The sequence below is a fragment of the Larus michahellis genome, chromosome Z (assembly GCF_964199755.1).
Source record: "Larus michahellis chromosome Z, bLarMic1.1, whole genome shotgun sequence".
NCBI lineage: Eukaryota > Metazoa > Chordata > Aves > Charadriiformes > Laridae > Larus > Larus michahellis.
In genome coordinates, this window is record NC_133930.1 from 11,503,397 (window position 1) to 11,526,795 (window position 23,399).

Here is a 23,399-nt window from a genome sequence, read left to right on the forward strand (position 1 = left end):
TCCCGTCTTGATTTTCCCCACTCTTTGTAAAATCCTGCTGCGTGATGTGACTGTCTATTGGGTTTTCTTATTATGCTGCCTATATGCATGAATATTCAATGTTAAATATGAACAGCATGCTTCTGCCCTGCCCCTTCAGCCTTACCCCACACTCTTTGCACAGTGGGTCCAGCAACAAGGAAACAGTTTTCATCCCTTAAGAGCTCTTTGGTATGTGACGTTTCTCGAACTGGGATAAAACAATTAATGACTTTTTATGTTTACTGTTAAGTATCTTGTTATTAATTAACCGATCTTCAGAGACTGAGGCTAAGCTACAACTTTCCTTATAGAAAATTTGGTGTGTCATCTGTTTGAAGGGGATTGTGTTTGAATTTGTCACACCGTGTGTGTTGTGAGGGGTATTTTGCTGAAACATGGGCTGTAATGCCTGACCCCTCCTTTTGAAGGGATGCTACATCCTCAAAGCTGCTTCTGCAAGTTCTTGTCAGTCTCTTAAATAAAATCTAAGTGTCAAATATGTTAATGAAATGGATCATCACCATGTGCAGGCATTTCACAGTATACTTTCTTGCAAAGGTAATGTGTGCAATAAGCCACATATAGGCCAGGTTTTGGTGCTTTTAATCAGGCTGAGCAATGTCTTCATTTGTGAACACTTCTGTTAAATAAAGTGAGATTGCTTATAGGTAAGGTGCAATTCAGCATGAATAAGATTTTCTTGAGCTGGCCCTTATTTATAAGTCCGTTGAGGATTTCTGCCTGGTATTAACATCTATGGATGCTGTAGATGCATGGCACGTACATCAGAGAAACAGTGTGTTCCTGCATCATCCATGTTTGTAGTAGCCGGAGCCTTGTACCCCTCAAACATGTCATTGGGGAAGCATTTTGTGTCCTCTAAGAGAACTCCTCTAAACACCAGTAAGAACTGGGATAAATTCTGGTTCCACCTTTTATAAGCATATATGCTGTAAATGTCTGATTAACGTTTAAACTAATAATCTATTTTTAGATGTTGATTAGAGATACTGTGGTTCATATGGGAAATCTTCATTTGATCGTGCAGAGGTGAGATGTGATGACTGGTTAACAAGTCCAGATAGTGCTTCTGCAACAGTCTAATTGGGGAATTCAGAGATTTCTGAGCCCATCGGTAGGGCAGAGTTGCTGACCTGGAGAAGCTGTGCCTGCTACCTGATAACCATAATTGTGTAAGTCTTTGCGTGGCCTGATACTAAGTTTAGCCCAATATTAGTGAATTACTGGATGCACTATTGTTTTGACCCAGATAATTTTACTACTGATTTGTACTTGTTATTATACTCTTGTGGTGAGATAAATTGTTTATCCCTAAAGCTGTTGGTGTGATGTGTTTTACCAGATCCTGAACCTGTAACTCAGTTAGGCTGACTTAAGCCTGTACAAGTGCTTATAATGATTATGCAGCCACAGCTGGAAGAACATACCAGAGTTATTTAGGCTTTACCTTACATGAGAGTTAGATCTGATGGGGAGAAGAAATTAGTTGAGCAGCAAAGTGAGGAATTAGGCAGCTCTTTGAAACAGTGTTTCTGTCCCAAGAAAAGTAATTATTGTGCATTAGATGATAATGGCTCAAGTGTTCTGCAGTGACGTTGCTCATCAGAGTAATAGCTCGTTATCCTTCTGAGGATGGTGTGTGCCTTGTGATCTACAAATAGATCAACCCTTGCTCCACTGACTGGAAGTTTGGTACTTCTCAGAGGGATTTGGTACTTTAGTGTATTGAGTAATTTTTGTGTAGCACATATTGAGTGTTTCTCCTAAGCACTGAACTGTAATAAAATTGATGGACATTGTGCTTTTAATAAAGCTGAATAAAGCAGTATATGATTGCTGTTTACTTCTATTCAATTGATTAGAGACTGACAAGAACTATGCAGCATTTAAACTACTAAAAAGCAGGAGGCCTAACTCCATTTTTGGTGTGGACAATCAAATTGAATTGATTGTACTTAAGAGAGCAGAGCTGGGTGCCTTCCAGTGGTTTGTATTTTGCAGACATGTTTTCTGCTTGGGGTTGTTTTCTACTCTTCCATCCACTTTGGGGAACTGATGTTATCTGACTCGGGAAGGAGCTGAAAACATCATTAAGAACAAACTTTGGATTAAAAAAATGAGAATTGAATTGGTGTGTGAAGTGACAGCGGAAGAAAAAGGTGTTCCTTTATGCTGCATTCCATCTCCTTGGAATTCCAGCAATTAAATTCAGGGTTTTTTTTAAGGATTTGGCATGAAAACAGCACTTTCACTTTATTGTTCAGCCTCATGGTGAATGGCTGTGTAGGGCAGATACCACTAATAACTTACCAGAGGGGACTTTAATTTGATTGTCCCTTTTAGACAGGCTTTTGGTGGTGGAAAGAGTGAATAATGGCTGATCCTTATTTTCCTTTGTTTCAAGCACGTTAATGGTGCACTCCACTGCCCTATCGTGTGTGTATTTCACTTTAAGCTTGCAAAGATAACCTTGCATTCTGCACAGCCAAACACAGCCATACATCAATATTGTATTTTTGATACTTTTCCTTACTATGACTCTGCGTTCCCTTTTTCTGAAGGGTTAGCCAGCAAAAGTGCTTCTGCAGGGACAAGGACTCATTGGAAAGGAGCTTTTTCATTTGTGAAGCCTATCACTAGTGTTGAGTACTAAACTTCATCTGTGTATCTATGTGTGTTAAATGTAGCCATTTTTACCCTATAAGAAGTAGTATAATTGTTTATAAGCAGAGCTGCTCTCTGAGTTCTTCTGATTTTGCTAGAGTGCTTTTAATTAGTTTCTCTTAATTTAAACTAATACTTTTACAAAAAGAAAAATTCATAACCCTAAAGTACTGTTTAAGTATGCTGAGAAAAGGAGATAGGAGACAGTATTATAGTTTAAAGGTTGAAAAATTCCTGGAAAGAGCTCCTTTCCATAAAGGAATGTTTATGTTCTGGTTGGGGTTTTTTGCCCCAACATCTAAATGTTCATTTTGGCAGCAGCAAAGAACATGAAATTTTGGGTGTTAGGTGGTTTTTTGTTTGTTTCAAATAAAAATGTCTTAATCTGCTTACTAGAAAAGACTAAAGAGAAATAAACTAATATAATAGGAAGTGGGAAAGGAGACTGTGAAGGCGATCACAGGAATTCCTTGGTGCATACTTGAGAGAACTGGAGGTTATAACCAGCTACCAGATGGAGATATATCCACAGCAGAAAGCCTTTTTTTGGTCATTCTTTGTAAATAAAATGGGCTTCACTGTTCCAGCAAGGCAACATGAGAGCGATGCCCTTAACTGCTTTTGTTTCTTAGCCTTTGAAGATGCTGACAGTGCTGTGGATGATCGAGACAGCGACTATCGCAGCGAGACGAGTAACAGCATTCCTCCTCCGTACCACACGACGGCGCAGCCCAACGCCTCTGTGCACCAGTTCGCTGTACCGTCGCGCCTGCAGCAGCAAGGGGTCCTGCGGGAATCTTGTGCTGACTCCCTACAAAATTATGATCTGGATTATCGGGAGCATGTGGCCATCAGGTGGGTGCCATCTTCTGGGTGGCATTTCTTTTCCCATTGATTTTTCCATAGCGGATCCTGAAGGTGCCATTCTAGCAGAGGAGAGCAGCTCAAAGGCTCTGAAAAGGGTTATGATAGGAAGGTGTTACATGTTTTGTTAATGCTGAGACTCTGCTGTGAACCAGGAAAAACCCATAAGGCAATTTATTACACTAGATGTGACAGTTTAGTGAATTACCTTTTAAAGATATGCTCAACTCTGAGGTCATTTATTCTTGTTTCTACTTTCACCTTACCTTTTGCAGGCCAGAGCACCGGGTAAGTGGTTGTTCTGATACCGTTGCGTGGGTGTGCTTCCCAAGCCAGTGAAACACGGTGTAGCAGAGTTATCCTCTTAGGAGTTTCTTTCTTGAGGCAGATTTATTTTCTGTTTCAGATTAACTCCTGTTCTTCTATTAGCTCTGTGAAAACAGCATATTCAAGAAGAAAGTCTGCAACCAATGAGTTTTGGGGTTTTTTTTGTTTTGTTTTTTTTTTTCCCCCTGTTATCAGATAGCACTGTTGATAGTGCGTTTTCCCTTTTGGTTTCCTTTGAGCTGGATGAAAGAGAGTTTACTTGTTCTAAGTTAGCTTTTTGACCATAAATCAGCAGTTTCACAACTGCTTTTTTCTTTTTTAAGTATTACAGCATTAACTTACTGGAATCAGTGGCTGTGAACTAAAGCTGGTTGTGCTCGGAACTGTAGAAAACTTTACAAAACCGCTGTTCCAAATAAAGGATGAGTTAAGTGTAAGGGGAAAGCAGAAGAACTTGGACAGTACTGGTCAGCTTGGTAAGAGTGGGTGTGTAGAACAGGCCATGCTGCTGCTTCTGCCTTTAGTGTCGGACAAGGAGGAGGCAGTTGCTTAAACTCTGTCACAATTGGAGGTGCCAGGTTTTATATGTATTATGACTGGTTTGTTCTGCCTCATCCCCCTTGGTAAGAATGTTCTTGTTCCCTGAAGTCTGAACTGGAATTCTATTGCCCTCATAGGTGCGTGGCTGAGATAATTTTTACTCTTTTTGCCTTATGGTCTTCAATGGTAAAAGCTGAAGTTTAATGGTAACATTTAACGTTGTTACTGTTACTGAGATTTTAAGCAGCAGAGGTTAATGTACCAACAAAATGCACTTACTGCAGTGTGACATGTCATTCTTAGTGCTGTTTTCCTAGTCCATTAAGCATTTCATATAAACAAGTTATTCCCTTTCCCATGCTATTCTGTACTGCTGATTTGCAGTAGTAAAATTGCTGAAAATCTTGCTGAGAGTCTGGGAAGATAAGCTGAAGCTTTTTCTTTATGGAGGAGCCAACCTGAACAGTGGTATTGGGCCTCCAGCGTGGGGAAGCCAGTGGCGGCTGGGTGTTCTTTTAGTTATGTGACTTCTTGGGGTGGTGTTGACAGTGCAAGGAATCTTTCATGGCTCACCTTATTAGGAGGAGGGGTGGTGAACTTTTAATTGTATCTGATGGATACGTGAGTTCGTAAGACCTTCCAAAGAAGCATTTCTGGTTTGAATTGTTAAAGAATACCAAGACAGAATATGTATATATTTTCTGGTTTCCTGAAGGTGTTGATAGGAAAGGATCTGGGCTGATGAAGTTTACTTAAAAACTAAGAGCTTTGTAGTCTGCTTTTTGTCTAATTACTTTCAGTCCAGGAAGGCAAGTCCTAGTGGTGATTGATTCCCTCTGAGCTTTCCTGTTTCCTGCGCATTTTCCACAAGCCCAGCAAGATTTTTTGCTACATATTTAATCTTAAAACTTAGAAAATGCAAAAAAGCTTTCCAGAGAAGTTATATGGGATTCTCTTTCTTACCAGACAGGTATTTCTAATGAGAGCTGGCTGGGTAGATCTTAAATATTTTCAGAACTCAGTTGTAGCTGAGTATTGCAAAACCAAATTCTGTTTGACTTTTGCTCCTAGCAGCACTAAGTGCTGTGGGCCAGGCAGCCACCTGATGAAATCAGTGCTCATGGCAGACTGCAGTAGGTGATTGAGGAAGTGACAGCTTGTAGGAGGCTGTCCTGGGCAGACCCAGAGGAACCAAACAAGGTTCTGCTGAAACCTGTCTTGAATTGGACAAAAAGTTGTCTATTCCAAAGTGCTTCAATTGAAACAGTTTGTACTAACACCTGGGATTTTTTTTCTAACAACATTTGGATTTGGCTGGAAAAGTTCTGATCCTCTTCATCAGCTGTTACACATGATTGTGTTCTTTTGATAGAAGGGCATATAGTTTATTCCCCTGCTCTCCTAAGGATAACAAGTATTATTCTTTGTCCTTGAAGTGTGTTTTGCTGCCAACAGACAGTTTGACTTCAGAATAGCACGTGCCTTCCCCTTGGATTTTTTTTTTTAAGCACTAACTTTTCTTTGCAGTGTTCATTTTGTGTAACCATGTGTCCTCCATGTCTCCCTGCTCTTGCTGTATTTACTTCCAAGGCGATATGATAGCATAGATTCCACTGTGAGTGGCCGAACTGACCTAGAGTCCACATCTGAGTCTAGTCAAATGACAAGCCGCCAGTGCTCGCTAGAGAGCAGGCGCTCTCTAGATCTGTCCGATAGGTGGGTTAACCTCTTTGCAGCCTGTGTGCCTGTCTCCTTGCTGTTGCTGCTGTGAAGTGGTCTTGTGACACATTTCGGCTGATACTTGCTGTTTGCCTTGCCTTGCCTTTCAGATCTGTGGTTGTTTAATGCTGGGCTAATGTCACCTTTTTCTCCTCTCAGGTGTTGGATTTCTTGTCACTGCTTTATTTCTACTAAAAGGAGTGCTTTGTACCATAGCAGGGGAAACACAGGGGGGAGGAGCTCAATTAGAAAAAAAAGTAATTTCCTTTACACCTGAATTAGTCAATTGTTGATTCAGTATTTAAAGCTAATGGCTCTTCAGGCATTCATGTAGCTCCCATTGCTTTCAGCTGGGATTTGGAAGGGCTTGATCCAGTAACTGTGGTGGCCCTGGGAGTCTTTTAAGTTTCATTTTCTTTTTAAGGAAAATTATTTCAATTACCAGCTTAAGATTGCAAGTGTAATAAGTGTTCTAAATTGTGTACATCAGGGCTCATTTAAAGTAATGAGTATCTTTCCAATTAGCGTAAGTTAGCTAATACTGATGGAAATGAAGCACTAAACCAGCAGTAGTGAAAATGCAATGACCTATTTGTCTTTCAGGGCTATCCCACCAGTATCCTATATTGGGGTGCCCCAGGCAATTCTCAAGGGGAAGACTCTTGTATTAGCAGTATCCATACAATATCCACGTGCGCTTTGCACTTTCCCTTCTCTCACCCTGCTCTTACAGGGTCAGGACATGTGTGCCCTCATGTAGTTCTCAACAATGAATGATGTGAGACAAAGCTGCAGGGCATCTTTCAGATGAGCATTTTGATTTTTTTTCACATCTACTTTCTACCTGTTTATTTTTATGTAGGCTGGCAAGAACTCTTCCTGTGAGATTTAAATAAGGAAGAAGCTTTCTTGCTACTAGCCTTCGGGTTGTTAAACAATTGAGATAATCCTTCTGATCAAGGGCTAGGAATTAATCCCAAAATTCCAAGGGTCAATTACTTGGGTTTCTAAGGAAGCTTCAGATTGTTTGATAGCAAAACACTAGCTGCTTTAATCCATTCTCCCACAATGGACATTGCATGTTCTGTTTAGATTCATTGTAAATGGGAAGTACAGAACCTGAAAACCATCTAAGGCTTGCGATGGCCTAATATCCATCACCAATGTTTTGTTTTGCCTTCTGATCCAGTAACAGCTCCGAGGATCTTAATCTTGTGTTGGTCGGAGCCCCCTGAGGGCATTGGCTGCAGTGAGAGCCCTCCCAACAAAGAGGAGTGGTGGAGCAGCTGGGACTCCTCGCGTTGCTGGCGCACAGTTTGCGTTTTGTCCCCTGTGCCCACTTCCCTGGAGTCCAGCAACTCCTGAGTCTTTGCATGCAGTCTCTGCTCGGTAGCCCTTGGATGAAACAAAGTGCCTTTGTGCTTTATGAATACTGCTAAAACAAAGTCTGCAGCCTAGAGTGACCGAAATGCACGCATAGCATAGTGGAATGGTGTGCGTGGGCACTGTATCTCAAAGTAGTCCTGTTACTGTAATAAGTGACTTTTTTCAGCATGCCTAAAAACGTAACAGCAGAGTACTGGTACAGCCAAGGCTGTGTGCCCTCGCTTGATCACTAAAAGCTGTTCTACTTCAAACAGGCATTTCTAAATTTTGTGCTACTGTAACTGGTGGAATATCATAACCCATGCTGCTTTTTTTGACTATTTGATTGAAATGTAATGTGGCAGATTGGCAGGTTTTCATGTTTGTTATCTCTGGATGGTTCTGATTTTAGCTTTCCTGTATTTAATGCATGTTTTTTCATTACTATTTTTTTCTGTCCTTTCTAGAGCTCTTTTTAAAACTGTTATTTTCCCCTTCCTATTTTTTTTGCTGCCTCTCTTCCTTTTCCTCCCACCCTCTTTATTTCTCATCTCAGACAAGGATCTCTAGCTAGAAATGAACGAGTCAGGATCATTCCATATAACTCTGAAGATGGAGAAGAGGAACAGGAGAGTAACTATGAAGAGCTAGGAAAACTGCTAATAGAGGAATTCCTAGAAAAGAGTCATAAAAATAGAAGTTGGCAGGAAACAAACACAAAAAAGATGCAAACTCTCTCAAAAAGAGAAAATTTCAATCACTGTGAAAGATCAAGGTGCTGCCAAAATGTGTGTGTGGAATCAGGGTCTGTAGATGTCCCTAGGTATCCTCAGGAATATGATACAATAGATAGGAGAAGGAAAAAGAAGCTGCGATACAATTTTGAAGAGAGTGAACAAATAAGCCTGAAAAGTAATGAAGGTCTGCAGTTTCCTGGGGAGAAAACAGTTTATTTCAATGGTGTAGCAGCTAGTTCTGAACCTAACGATGATTTCCCAGTATATGATAGAACTGGAAAATATATCAATGACTCTGAAAGTAAGGAACAGTTGCCTGCTTATCCCATCCTGCGCCCGTACAAAAATGGCTTAATGGTGAAAAGTGGCAAGTTGCCCAACAAGCAGGGAGTGAACCATGAGGGCTCACTTCACCTGAGTAACAGTGAAGACATGAAACTCATAGGGATGCCAGATAACACTTTTGTGCCTGTGGATATCCTTGAGGAATTTGACAGCAGTGCTTCTGATGAGTTCCAGTACTCGTCCGTTTCAGATGATGAAATGGAGGAACTGGCTGCGCTTTCACAAACATGGTGTGATTCTGACATCAGCCATTTGAGAAACTTCACTGGTAATTACCCTGCAAACTTTGGCTCCCAGTTAAAAGCTAGCCGTGATAAAAAAAACAAGACTAAAGGGAGCAAACATGGTCATCCTGTGCAAGACCTAACACTGTCTCCTGTTGAAGAACCCAGCGAGGAGTACATAGACACGATGGATGAACTTCAGTGTCTGGTAGAATCAGTTTCAGAATACTTGGCTGAAAAGGAGGAAGAAATCAGCAAATTTGGTACATTGCCAGAGACGAGAAAAAATGTTGAAAGCGTGTCACTGAAGCAGGATAATGCTGATAATTCATTAGAAGGCAGGAAGTCTGAAGAGCCCAAACATCCTGCTGGAGAGGAGAGTACCAAGGGCAAATCTGAATCTCTCACAGACTTGTCAGGTGTGAAGAATACAGTGAATTCCCTGTTCAGCTCTTTCACTGAAAAGGTGGGGTCAAGTACAAAGCAGCTCACAGCCTCTGTTGAAAAGCTTGTTTCCTCCACTCCAGAGAAGACAGAAACCAGAAACTCATCAGAAAGTGGAATATCAAATGTATTTTCTAGTAAGTCCAAAAGTGAGAGTTCACCTTCTGGAGTGACGGCAGATAATAAAGGTGACACCAAGTTCTCCATTCACTCTTTGCTACCATCCCAGGTGAGTGGTGATAAAAGAGCCCAGAACATAAACTCCAACAAGCCAGAAACCACTGAGATGGACAGTAAGGCTTCCACACCACATCATCTCCAGCAATCACAAGGAACTACTGCTGGCAACCAGCAGAACCAACATTCAGTTATGAATTCTGTTCTAGGCATGTTTAATCCTTTAAAGATCTTCTCAGATAAGGAAGTGCCAAAACAAGAAGTCGTAAAAGTGGAGCACACCAAGGAGGACAGCCATGCTGTGAAAGATGATGAGGCAAACAGAAGTGAGAGACCATCTGGACAGACAGCAGCCAGGACCAGCAGCATTAATCCGGAGATACGGATGAGTGAGACTAGAAGCGAGGCAGAGGTAAACGCAAATAGCACTTCCGTGTCTTCAATCTTTGGCAGGCTCACAAATTCAGTCAGTTCCTTCAGTCTGAAAGCCAATTTCGATGGTCTGTTGGCTCCCAAGCAACAGGATGTGCCACAGAAGCAGCCAGATTTGCATCATGTTACAAACCAGCCAGATGCCACTGTGAAAGAAGGTGCGCCCACTGCCAGGGAGCAGCCTCCTGCAAATCGCTTAGGGAATCAACATACTACAGGTCATGGACTGGGAAACAAGGAAAACAGAGGTAATGTGGAACTTAATTCACAGCCTCAAGATCAGGGTACAGCATCTGAAAGCTTTTTCAGTCCACTCAAAAAGTCTTTCAGTCAATTGTTGCTTCCTTCTGCCGAACAAGGGCAGAAAGAAAGTACATCTGGGCATTTTAAAGGCCATAAGTCTGAGGAGGATATAAGACAAAACAGTTCATCAAACGAAGAACACTCATTTCCTTTCACTGGGAAACTTTCTTTTTTCAGTGGCTTGGGTTTTTCAGAAAAGCAGGAACATAAGAATGAGAAAGGGGGCTTTATTCCTTCATTATTTAAATTTTCTTCTGCAGAAAGTCTAGCACCTTCACAGGACCAAAGAAGTCATCAGAGCTCTAGTGGCATTTCTTTACGTGAAGACAGAAACAGTAAATCTGAAAATACCGTTTCATTAAAATCTAGCTCTGTTCCAAATTTATCAGACCATAAGGAGGAATTTGAACAAACAAAAAACATGAATAAAGAAAACCTATCTAGTGCCCAAGTAAATAGAAGAATGCACCAGGAGAGTGCCTCTGCTACCTCTAAGGCTGCAGGAGAGAATCAGAGAACTGAGAGTACTCAGGAAGTATCTAGAAATGTAAAAGGAGGATTGATGAGGGAAGGACTAAATGCACCAGACTTAAATAACAGCTCAGTTGAATCCACCTCTTCAGCCAGAGAGTCAGAAGCTGCAAGTGCAGGTGATATACAGAAGAAGCACACACCGGGTTTTCTTTCTGGCTTTCTCCACATTTCTTCCAATGAAAGCACAGCAAATAATCAAGACTTGACTGCTAAAAGCAAGAGTGATGGCCAGAAAAGCACTTCTCCTGGATTATTTTCTGGGTTATTTAAGTTTGCTTCAAGTGAAAACTTGTCTGAATGTAAGCAAGAGAAGGTGAAAGCAAATTCCCCAGGCTTCATGAAACTTTTTGATAGAGGTGAGGATTCTAGCTCAGAGACAAAACCCAGCAACTCAGAAATGGCTTCTGACACTCAAAAAAGCACAGGAGAAAAGCAGGAAGCTCCTAGCTTCTTAAAAAATCTCCTGCCCAAGCCAAAGGAGAAACTGGATAATGTGAAAACGATGGAATCTTCCAAAACTACTGACCACCTGTCCAGCGCAAGAGTAAATAAAACAGCTGAGCCCCATGTTCCCCACTGTGGGCATCCTGTGTTCCCTGATGCTCTAAATCTTCAAGACAAGGTACAGGACTTATCTGGAAAGCCTGTAAATAGTAGGCATATCCCTCATCAGAATGCAGAATCTAGAGCTTTTCCAACCGTTTTTAACAAAGGATCAAATGAATTTCTCAATTTGACTAATGAAAGCTATAACCTTACGGAGAAGTACTCAGCTTATCAGGAAACAAGAAGCCATTCTAGCTTTGAATGGGAATATGAAGTGGGGGAACTAGCTGATGCTCATGAAATAGCAGTACCAGTTTACTACATGTTAAACCAGAACTCTGTTCTGCCCCCTCAGTTCTTGGACTGGCCTGAAAACGATATGGTGGTGAATCTCTGTAAAAAGGATGGAAATGCAAATGTGATGGATTGGCAGACTAATGCCAACTTTGATGGACAGAGTTTAGATTTAAGTGTGATGTCATATGACTCATTTGACCAGTTAATGTTTCAAGATGTTTGTTCAGAAGAAAATGATGCGTGGACTGCTAATTCTCTCAATGAAAGTTATAACTTTCCACCATTTGAAAGAGATGGCAGTTACTCATTAGAAGAGTTGCCCATGGATTTAAGCTATTCCTCTGGCTGTGATGGAACTATGTGGACTCTAATTGACCAAGAGACTTTAAGTATGGATGAGGGCTTTATGTACTCATCCTATAGCCAGGAGTATCAGGAGTGGCTAATGATGCTTGAGCAGGGTATATGGTGGCCATCAGAAGATGGTGATTGTGGATACTACATGTACAGTGACAGCCAGTATGTGTATTCGCTGCTCACTGATCCCACTGGACAATATGTCTATGTGTGTGCTCCTGAAACATATTCCTACCCGGACTGCTATGATTATAATTTTCAAATGGATTCCATTCCAAGAGCTGTGCTAGAGGACAACACAATTGCAGTTTGTGGTTTTAAAGTCCCTCTTGGCAGTGAAGATGAGCTGTTTTGGTTTGCTGAAGAAGAGTCTTTAGATGATTATACAACAAATAAACCCCTGGATTTGTCAGTAGCTTTGCAGAGGAGTGATCAGCTAATGAACATGAATCTGGAGACTTTTTCACAAATGTTTGAAGAGTCTATTTATTATCAGAGAGAGCAGCCATTAGACTTCTCAGGTTATAAGCTTCAAAAACTCAAAGTAGATTTTAGACCTGAGAAGGAAACACTGAATTATTCAGAGGAGTCTCCGGTAACCCTTGATCTCAGAACACATTCCAGAGCTGCTTTCAATAAATCACTGAGTAAGGAAGTCCACACCAAAGAAGGAGATAAGGGTGTCCCCGTGACAACTACTGGGAGTGGGTCATCGGGATTCTTTGGTTTCCATCTGTTTCAATCTACCCCTAAAACTGAAGAAACTGTGTCATCTACTGAAAGAGTAACAGAAGCAAAAAAGACTGAGGAAGATAAGAAAACACCAGTGAACAAAGTTAGCTCTTTATTTTCTGCTTTGGGTGGACTAATTGGAAAGTCTTCAGGTCCTGACCCTGAGCCATCAGAAGATTCTGCCTTGAAGAGAACAGACACCCACTTAAAATCATCTGAAAGCAGAAGCGATGTTGTATCACTTGCACCAAATAGAAAATTAGATGAGGCGCAAGCAGAGCAAAAGCTTCCTGTTACATCAGAATCGAGAAGAAATACTTCATCAGAACTTCAGTTGGAGGCTGCTAGAAATGAAAAGCCAGAATTAAATCAGAATGAAAACATCCGTGTTAAAAAACCAGGATTAACAAAATCTCCTTCTCAATTGAGCCAAACTGCTCCAGATGGCAGGCCCATGCGAGAAGAAAGACCTGTTAAAGCAACACCAGCTTCCAAGCATCTTGAAAGGCATGCAAATATTAATGAACCTAGTCAGTCACAGACAAATCAGAGCCACCCAGCCACTGAGCCTGAGGAGACATTATTTAAAAGTGCTCTGAAATTGTTCAGTCTCGGAGAAGATTCTCCTGCAAGCTCAACTGCCAACAAAACCCAAGCTTCTGGATTTTTTGATTTCTTTAAAACGCAAGTAAGCAAAGCACCACAGCCATCACCAGATTTCCAAAAAAGTCAAAGTGATAAACCAGAAAAAGTGATACAGCCAGAGCAGAAGGAAGCCTCCAGCATCTCATCATTATTTGGATCCCTTGGAGATCTCTTCAAAGTGGAGTCTGTGTCTTCTCAACCATCGTCAAGTACTACTACTCTGTCAAAAACTAATAGCAGAATGGTGTCTGAGTTGAGACAACAAACTGAGAAGTCTGGGGGTCTTCAGAGTGCCAGTATGCCATGTCTGTCCTCCACCCCTAAGGAAGGGGTGAGAACAGAAGGCATGGACAGGCAGGTCTCTCCTAGCTCTGGGCTGCAAATGGAACAACAAAGCAGAAAAGCGGAGGAGGAGTCTCCTGAGAGTAAAAAAGTGCCTCCTGGAAACGCTTCACAGAAGCCAATGGGGGTAGGTCCCAAAACAAGCCAATTTAGTCAGTCAGCTGGGCAGCAAAGCAGCGTACCCATAGTTACACCACAGCAACAAGGAGGAAATCGTTTAGGAGGCACAGTTAATCAGGCAAAACCAAAGCCAGATCAGACGCCTAAAGAGTCAGGTTTCAGTTTGCCATTCAGCTTTTCTGATATCACTTCTTCGAAATCACAGCCAGCACAGCCAGCCAGTAGGAGTATATTCTCCTTCTTCACTGGATCAGACGAACCAAAGCCTTCAGCACCTGCTACTGCTCCTGCCAGTGGGAAGCAGCAAGAAACAGAGGGGCTGTTTCGTCTGCCCTCCTTCTTCTCTAGCAGTCCACCTGCTGAGAAGAGCATACCTCAAAGAAGTACTAGCTTTAGCTTCTTCAACTTGACATCCTTTTTGGATGAAAAGCCACAAACTGCTCCAGGACAGGAGAATAATACAAAACCAGCTAAACCAGTGAACTCTAAGCCATACGTGATGCAAAATACTTCCGCTGACTCTGGTGTTAAAATCAGCAGTTCTGCCAGGCAACAAGATGCAGACAATAAAAAAGAAGTTGATGATATTATTGCAGCAGTGACTGGCAAAAAGATGTCTAATAACCTCACGATCCCAGAAAATAAATCAGAAATGCTGGCAGTGGAACACGTAGAAAGTGTTGCTGAGGTAGCTGAAGAGAGTAATTTAGGGAAGCTTCCACAGACTGATGATGCTGCAGTAACTGATTCGGCTGCTTCTGGTCCTTGCCTTCAGACTCCCAGTGTGCAGGAGGGTTCTCAGGGCCAACAGGCTGTTTCCCTAGAGGCAGAAGAAGATGCCTTGGATAGCACAGGGAAAATGGACAGTTCTACATTTCCTATTGATAAAGAGGAGCCTTACTCTTCAAAAGAACAAGCTTCTGAAAAGAAAGATTATAGCATGGATAAAATGGATTCCCAGAGTTTAAATGACTTAAATATTATGAGTGACGTAAAAAAAGAAATGGTCTCTGAAGAAGTATGTGTCCAGCATGAGTTGCCAGAACATAAATTACCCAAACAAGCTCTTGGTGACAGGTTACAACAGTCACAAGAGCTACACCCTCCTTCTAAAATGCCAGAGACATCTAATTTGCAAAACAAACCAAAGGAATCTGAGAGTGATAAATCGGTACTGGATTCTTCAGTTGAAATGTTTTCAAGTTTCATGACAAAAATGAAACCGCCTAAAACATTATCTGGTTTCTTTTCCCAACCTCAAGCTTCCGCACCTCCTACTGCACAGAAGAAAAGCTCCTCTTTCTTTGGTTTCTCATCCCTCCCAAGTGGCCCAGCACCAGCTTTCACAAATGATCTCTTTGGCATCTTCAAAGGTCCAAAAGAATCTCCAAAAGAGATGCCTCCAAAACCCACCCCTAAACCTCAAAGCAGTGGTGTGAAAGATGTCACTGTGTCTGTTCCAGCAAAAGCTTCTAGGGAGACAGAAAATACATCTGTGGATAGAGAGACTAGAAGGGATGTCTCGAGCTCTCTAAAGGAGGATGTATTACCTGTTTCAGCAGAAGAGAACTCCACAAAAGAGTCTCCTGTGAAAACAGAAACTGAGGAAAATAGGAACTTGGAAACCTGTAAAGAGGAACCTTTGAGGATCACTCCAGAAACAGCAGTCTCTACTGAAAATCAGTCCCTTGAGGTTCTGGAGTTGGATCATGATGTGCAGCCCTCTGAGACAGTAGACACTAAGCCATGCCAGTCTGATTTTGGTAATGCAGCTGATGCAGTGCAGGCTGAGGCCACTGACCAGAGTGATGTAAACACATGCCAACTAGATGTGGAGTCTTCACACGTAACAGAGGAACAAACTGCTTCTACAGACAATGCAGCCATTGACATCCTTCAGACTGGCTCTTCTGATGGGCTTGAACTGGAAGTGGAAGCCCCAACTAACGCAGCAGACACAAATATTTCCCGTTTGGACGAGAGTGCTAAACTTGAATCAGAGCCTGCTGTTACAGGGGATCAGGCTAATGCTGGTATTGATCAGCATGACATGGTCAGTAGTTACAGTACAGAGCCTGCAGCTCCAGCTGATGAGCCCAGTGTTCATCTGCACCAGCTGAATGAAGAGAAGACAAGTGAGGTAGAACAGCAAACTGCTGAACAGGAGAAACCTTCAGCAATTGATGAGGTGCCTGCAGAAGGGATTGCTTCCAAATCTGACTTGAAGAAACAGGGTAAACCTAATAACGTTCCTCCAGATGCAAACAGCAGTAAACCAGTCTTTGAAATACCAAACATGCCCAGTTTGCCAAAATTCAGCTTTATGTCATCTGCTGATAGTGGAAAGCCATTTGGGTCATTATTCTCTCAGCAGCCACCTTCTGCTACTAAAGCGGGGGCAGATCAGGGCCTCATGTCCAGCTTTAAGAAACTTTCTTCCACTCTGTTTGAAGGAGGTAGTGAAGAAAAGGTGAGTAAGCCAGAGAGTGCCCAAGGAGCAGTATTTGGGAAAAAGCTAGATTTCTCTTTTCCCTGGCAAAAAGACAACAGGGAGACCTCTGCCAAAAGGGAACCACATATACCACCACAGGCTTTGTCAAAACCAGATGACAAGGTGTTAGGAACAGTCAGTTCAGATGAAAACTCAAAATCTGCAGTCTCAGATCAACTGACTGATGCAAATATAGAAGTAAACTTGTCTTCAAAGAAGCCTGACACTGTAGACAATGAACTTCCTGAAGAACCATCTAGTGCAAGCACTGTTGATGATACATCCAACAAAGAGCTGGGAGAGAAGTTTGATAAAGAGTCAGAGGATCAGCAGAATGTGATTTCAGGTGAACTACAGAAAGAAGATGGGGCAGAAGAGCATGCACCAGATGAGCCTGAACTGAAAGAAACTCAGCTTGATTCTGCTCCTAATGGAGCAGTGCTTCATCCCAGCGCACAGGCTGCAGATCTGAATAGTGTGGAACAGCTGAATGAGAAAAGGCTAGTTACAAATGAGGCATAATAAATGGTTTCAGGTTTTTTGAACATTTATAATGCCATACTGCAGCAGTAGATATTGGCCTTGGTGTCCGATGTTTGTAACTCAGTCCCACTCCCTATTTGTCGTAAACTGTTCATAGTGTTACTGATAGCTGTCACAGAGGATGTGGCGAACTGCAGTCACTAGTTACGTACAAGCCCTTAGACCATTTCCTCACCTTTTCCCATTCTTTTTTCTGTAAGTGTAATTGTATTTTCCACATGCTTATACTGTGTCCCACTGAATGAGATGCTTTAGTGCTAATTTCGTTAGCCTTTCAGAAGTTATACTCTTTGTGTGTTAATTCTGCTGCATACAATTCACTTTGCTTTCTTGTTTAGTGCTAATTATGTTCTATTTGCTAAAAAAAAAGGTAACACTAGGTAGAATGCATTGGAACGAAAGAACATTTTGTTTTCAAAATGCAGGGTAAAGGCTTTTAATTTTAGAGAGAAATTTAACATACTGCTGATGTATTATAGAACTAATTAGGTTCATTTCACATTATTGAGGATTTAAAAACATTTCCAGAGATAGCAGTGAAGGTATTCTAATGCTTGCTTTTCCTACTGTGCAAAGGTTATTTCATGCAGTTAGAAAAGCCACTAAAGGAAGGTATCACTATTTAATGAGTCTGTATTCAGTCAGGTGCATATGTTAAATTACAATTGCCCTCAAAAATCAAAACAGAGACTCGCTGAACTTACATGTCTGCATGATGTAAGTGAAACTTGTGCCTCTGACCATACAGCTGCAGCGCTGCACTTCCAAAACTTCCTATCTGGCTTCAAATTCTGCAAAGTGTGCAAGTGAGAAAAACATTAGTGCTGCTTAATCCTTGGCTGTAGTTTTCCTGACTGCATGAGAAATATTCATCTACTGTATTTTGTGTAAGGATTCTAGGAATTCAGTCCTGGAAGTGGTGTCTTGAATCCCTGTGGCACTGGGTTTTTTATATAAATTAAATTCCTGAAAAAGCTCTACTGGAGTGAGACATATCTCTTCCCCATGAACAATTGCTCTATTTTTGTAAAAGGTTTTAAATTGATGGTCTTGACAACCTTAATCTTGAGTGCAATGTATTTTATCATAAATGTATAATATATATGAAAATAAAGTTAACTTTAAGTTACTGTACTTCTTAATAATAGTCTGCTTTAAATAGTCATGGTAAAGACCTTAGCTGTGGTAAAACTGCAGAAGACAGAAACACTTCCACTCTGAATTGCTATGTTTCCATTCTTATTCTTGTCTGGTTATTAGAATATCTTCACTGGCAGTTTCTAGCTGATCTAAGGTGAAGAAGTAGTCGATGCAAGAAAGACTATTGACATATATGGTCTATATACTGGTAGGCTGTGTTTGAAGTATTTCTACTGCCTACCAAAGTTTTGAGCTTCAGAAGTCTAGATCTAGTTCAGGGAACGTAATAGTTAAATGTGACTTCATAATATGTCTTTTCAGTAATATTTAGTGTCCAGTTCGTTACATGTGCAGATTGCTTTGCGTTTCTCCAAGCCACTGTTTTTTTCTGATGGACTTTCTTATTTTCTTATAGTCCTGCTGGCAGTAGTAGATATGGCTCCTCTTGTAATGTCAGCCAGGGGAGCTCTCACCTAAGTGAGCTGGACCATTCCCATGAAAGTGCCCATGGCTCTGAGCAAGAAGATGATCACCAGGAAAGAGAGTCGAATCATTCCTACCACAGTCTGGGCAGCTACCAGAAGGATGGTCAGGCGTGGCTCAGGGAGCAAGAGGAGCCTTGTGGCAAAGGAGAGGAGGAGAAGGTCTGTGAAACAGAGGAGAGACGTGCAGACCATTCTGCAGTTAAGTTACCTCTGGAACTTGAGAAGCCCAACGATATTAATGCAGGAGCCCAAGTGAGGTAGGTGAAACTATTACTGAGTTCTTTTCAACTAATTCAAAGAGGATTTCTCTCTTTGCTGTTTCCTGGGGCAAATTATGTACATTGTTCTCGCAGCCTTCTCTAGCAACTGACTTTGATGTTGCTGATCTGTGAAACATCTTTATGTGCAGGACCAGTTATTTATGAGACGTTGGCTAAGCTTAAACTATGTTTGCTCTGTATGTAAAGAGGAACACCTGTTAGTGCCTTGAAGCTCATTTGCTGTATTTTCTGTTTCTGGTTGATGAATGGAGTCTGGCCCAAAGATAGCTGCTTCCATTGCCCATGTGTGATCAAGCTTATGTGCAAGCAACCAAGAACTTCATGTAGTCATGGTTAGAGCTGCACTAGTTCCTTTCTTGTGTAGTAGGCTACCACAACTAGAGTTAGTGTTTATGTAGTTGTAGGTTGTAGAATTACAATATGAATAGACATGTTGCTCTGACTCACTGCGGCAGCTTTTCTTGTCCTTGCATTTGGGCTTTCCAAGCTGTCAGCAGTATTGAAAACAGTCTTCAAAAGTATTTCAGCTAAGTTTGGGGGAATAATGCACTGGGATTTGTACAGATTTTACGGGAATTTCAAATTTCATTACTTAACTTTGGGAGTGACCTTTTTTCCTTGAGGTAATCAAGTCATTGCAGCCCCTATTGTAGGTATGGTTATTCTTTCATCAGAATGAGTGATTGTTTTCTTCTGGTTCAGCTAGGTCCGTGGAAAGATGTCTGCCTGTCTGTACCCATTGAAGGGTACAGCTGGTGTCGCTATGCTTATATGAGAGAATTAACCACAGCAGTTCATGTGTAGGCAACCCTTACTAAAGATGAAAAAAGGAAAGCAAGACTAGAAAAAGTGTTAAACTGTTTATAAACTCTGAGTCACTTTCCTCTTCTCCTTACAGAGCAGCAGGAGTCTTGTCCCAGAATGGCTGGCCTATATTTGTTCACAGGGAAGGTTATTCACATAGTCTATTTCAGGCTAATTTAGGCATCTATCTTGAATACTTCTGCATCACTGGCTCCCTTCCTCTCCACTATGTGATGGTGCCTTCCTCTCTTCAGGAAGTATGCATGGGACTGAGTTCTGAACATTGATCCTTAGAGTTGCACCTGAGCTAGATGTGTAGCATGGATTTGTGTTTTTCCCAGATATGGTTTGTTTTTTTTTTTTTATACTATCAGCAGTGTGAGGTGTTTTACGGACAGGGGAAGATGTTTGTTTCAGAGATTTACACCTCAGCAACATATAAAAGAAGGAATGCAAACCAAAGGCCCAATGTCATGAGGTTAGGGAGTGTAAAATGTGCTGTGGGGCACTGAGGTGGAGCATTGCTGCCAGATGAACATGCCCTCTTGAAAATGTGTGGAAAGGAAAGGGGGGAGTGAAAAGGTGCGATGAATGGTGAAAAGCACCGCTGAGCCCAGTTGCCAGTGTTTCCACTGAAGAGGGGCTGTAAATTTGTAGCAGTAGTGGTGAGTAGGAGGAGGCAGTGAAGTGACCTGCAAGAGGCATGGGGATGGAAAATCTTCCATCGGCCTTTGTGTGTGCAGTTATGATGCCAACATGTGGAACAGGCTTCATCAGGTATCTTGGGCTGCTTTCCTGATGTTCTGACCAACATCATCTTGCTCCTGGGGCTGGATTGTATCCTAGCTTGTATCTTTTTCAGCTCATCAGTTTCCAAGACGGTTCCTGTGTATAAGGAAACCTCTGCTTTAGCCTTTCACTTCCCAGAGCATGTGCAGGGCTGTGTTCACCGGAGCCTGTTGGTTACTTCAGCTTCAAGAGCTGAAGCTGTGATTGCACCGTGTAGTGTTGAATCTTTAATGCTACAGATGAGTGGTTTTCATATAGTGATTTTCTCTTTCTTGCATTTAAGCTACCATGGTGACAACGAGCCACCACCCTTTCCTCCAGCAAGAGCCCATTGGATTAGAGCCATTAGCAAAGTTCGACTGCAGCTTCAAGAGGTAGGATGGAGTATTGCTTTGCTCCTTCTCTGTGCTATCTGGGTTTTAGATCTGTGTCTGAAGGTTTCATTTCTTCTTCCTTGTAAGACACCTTTTACAGTCTTGATGTTTTGCAGACAAAAATTTAATCAAATGTGTTGTATAGGACTGCAACATGTGATGGTTTTAGAGCTATCTAATTCTATCAAATATTTTGATCATCATTGTGTGGAACTAGGACAAGAGGAAACAGGTTCAAGTTATGTCGGGGGAGGTTTAGATTGGATATTAGGAAACATTTTTTCACTGAAAGGGTTATTAAATATTGGAATAGGCTGCCCAGGGAGGTGGTGGATTCACCATCCCTGGAGGTGTTTAAAAAAAAGGGTAGATGTGGTACTTAGGGACATGGTTTAGAAGTGGTTTTTGTCAGGGTAGGTTAATGGTTGGACTTGATGATCTTAAAGGTCTCTTCCAACCTCAGCAATTCTATGATTCTATGAGTATCATAGATACTCATAGATGCAGAAGCAGAGAAATTATCTCTGAATTTGTAAATAGTAATCACGGTGCCTGGGACTAAATGGTTTGTGTTAAACTGTTTGAATTTAAGACTTTTTCTCAAGGCAACTTAAGGGTAGCTTGTTAGCTTAGTAGGAGTTATCTGTATTATTTGTCGTGTGAAAATGTTCCTTGGGAAACTTCACATCAAATATTTTTATATATACTAATTGAAAGTGGGTGTATAATAATTCTTGGTATTTCCATCTCATGAAAGTAAGATTTAAAAATAAATAATCTTCATTTGGGAAGTCAAAAGGAAAAGGTTGTGACATTTTCTTCAGCAGCATAAACACTCTTGTTTTAGAAAACACCGATTAAGACACAAAAAGTTGTTGTTTTTTTGTAAAAAAAAAAAAAAAGTCTTATACTTTCATCCATCTGTATGCCCACAGAAAGATAACATATGGTGCTCATATTCTATAGATGATAAACTATTGCCTATTACCCACAGTGCAGAGTTAATATATTTCCTTTAGAAATACTGTTTTTTTTCTAGAGCTCTCTTGTTTTGTTTTTATATAAAAATTATTTTACAGTATCTATCTATAAGTAGCAGGACTTTTCTTTCTCTTCTGGTTTTGTTGCAAATTTCTAGGAAAACAATTTTTTTTTTTTTTTTTGCCTCCTGAGAGGCATCTGAAGTGCCATAGCAGAAACAGGTTTCCCTTGCCTTATCTGGATTGTAAATTCTCTCCCATCTAACAATTACTGTGTTGCTTCACGTCCAAACAGGAGGGATTTGCATCAAAACTGTCAGCATGACATGGAAAGTAAAATTTAAGAACACCGTTAGTATCTAAGAAGGAAAGGAACTTCTGTTGTGGTTTTGTAGAGCATGCAAACAAAACAGTTTAGTTCTGTGCCTTGTGGAAAACAAGTGCACAAACTTACTAGAATGGACAAGAGATCAAGTGATGCCTCTCCCCGGGTCCCCGGGTATCTCTCTGTTGTTTTTTTTTTGTTGTTTTTGTTTTTTTTTTTTTCTGAGGGAATAGAAGGTCCATGAGGTGGTTCACCATCAATTTTCGTGTTTCTGCTGAATTGGAAGGCAGGCATGCTTTGAGATCGCTGTTACAGAAACACTATTTTAGTTATGATAGAAAAATGTCATTATTTGCTTTGCCTTGACCTCTCCTAACAATTAATGATTCAAAACTTCCTTAAAACAAAAAATGTAAGAGATGGAGTTTTCCAGCAGCCTGCTCCAGGTATTAGCTGTCTTTACTGTCTAACAGCTTTTCCTAACCTCTGCTCTAGATCTCTCTGGTGCTGTATAAATCCATTTCTTATGATTAGGACAAGTGGTAAAGGAGCAGAATGGATTCCCTTCCTCTCTGCATTAGTGAAGGGCTACTGCAAAGAGAGGATGAAGCTCCCCTTGCTCTTCTCACATTCACTATATGACCCATTTTCTTTCAGCCTTTTCGTGTCAGGTTTTTTTTTTTAGGCACTCTTTAATCAGCCTGTCTCTTTTTTTTTTCTTTTTCTCTCCTTTTGTTGTTTTTCCTGAAGTGTGGTGTCCAAAGCTGAATGTAGAAACCCAGCAGAGAGCCTGTTCATGTGCACTACAGAGCAACGAAGACTTTGTTCTCCAGGCTGTGATCCTGATATCCCAAGATATCAGGTATCCCCCTGTGATAGTGCCTTTTTATCGCAGACTAACACTGATGCATAGTTAGCCTCTTATCCTTTCCAGGGCTGAGGTTCCTTCTGAAGAAGGGCTTTGTTAGTTGTTCTAGCCTATATTTCTGTTGGATTACAGCTGGATACGGCTTTGCACTTGTTCTTATAGAGTTGTTTTTTTTTTTTCATTCGTTGAGCACATTGGCTGTGTGTCTCTTCGTAATCTGTTATGCCTATAAATCCTTCAAGTTTGTGTGTGAAAAAGTTGTGTAGTACCCAAGCTGCCAGGCTGTGTGCTACCAGAGCTGCCTCAGGGACACCATTTGATACATTCTTTGAGGTTGGCTACCCCAAGTATAATTTTTTCCAGTGTGTTTGCATCAATTTAAGCAGCTCATCCAGACCTCAGGACAGAAAATTTCTACTGTTCTTCTCCTACCCCTAAGACTAATATACCTCGTCATAGAAGGAAGTTAAATGCATTTGATACAGTTCTTCTCTTGATAAAACTCGCTGTTATTTCTCTCCTTTTTATGTTCTGGAAGATTTGCAAATAATTTGATTATTTGT

General features: G+C 41.2%; 1 protein-coding gene across 3 annotated transcripts in view; it reads left to right on the top strand.

Annotated features, from left to right (window-relative positions):
* The window catches only part of UNC13B (unc-13 homolog B), a 216,498-nt gene that overhangs the window by 63,091 nt on the left and 130,008 nt on the right, over positions 1–23,399 (top strand). For all 3 annotated transcript variants that reach the window (XM_074569514.1, XM_074569515.1, XM_074569516.1), the window contains 3 exons: positions 3,339–3,561; positions 18,346–18,672; positions 20,573–20,663. In XM_074569514.1, the coding sequence (XP_074425615.1) occupies positions 3,339–3,561; positions 18,346–18,672; positions 20,573–20,663 (641 nt within the window). The remainder of the gene's footprint in view (positions 1–3,338; positions 3,562–18,345; positions 18,673–20,572; positions 20,664–23,399) is intronic.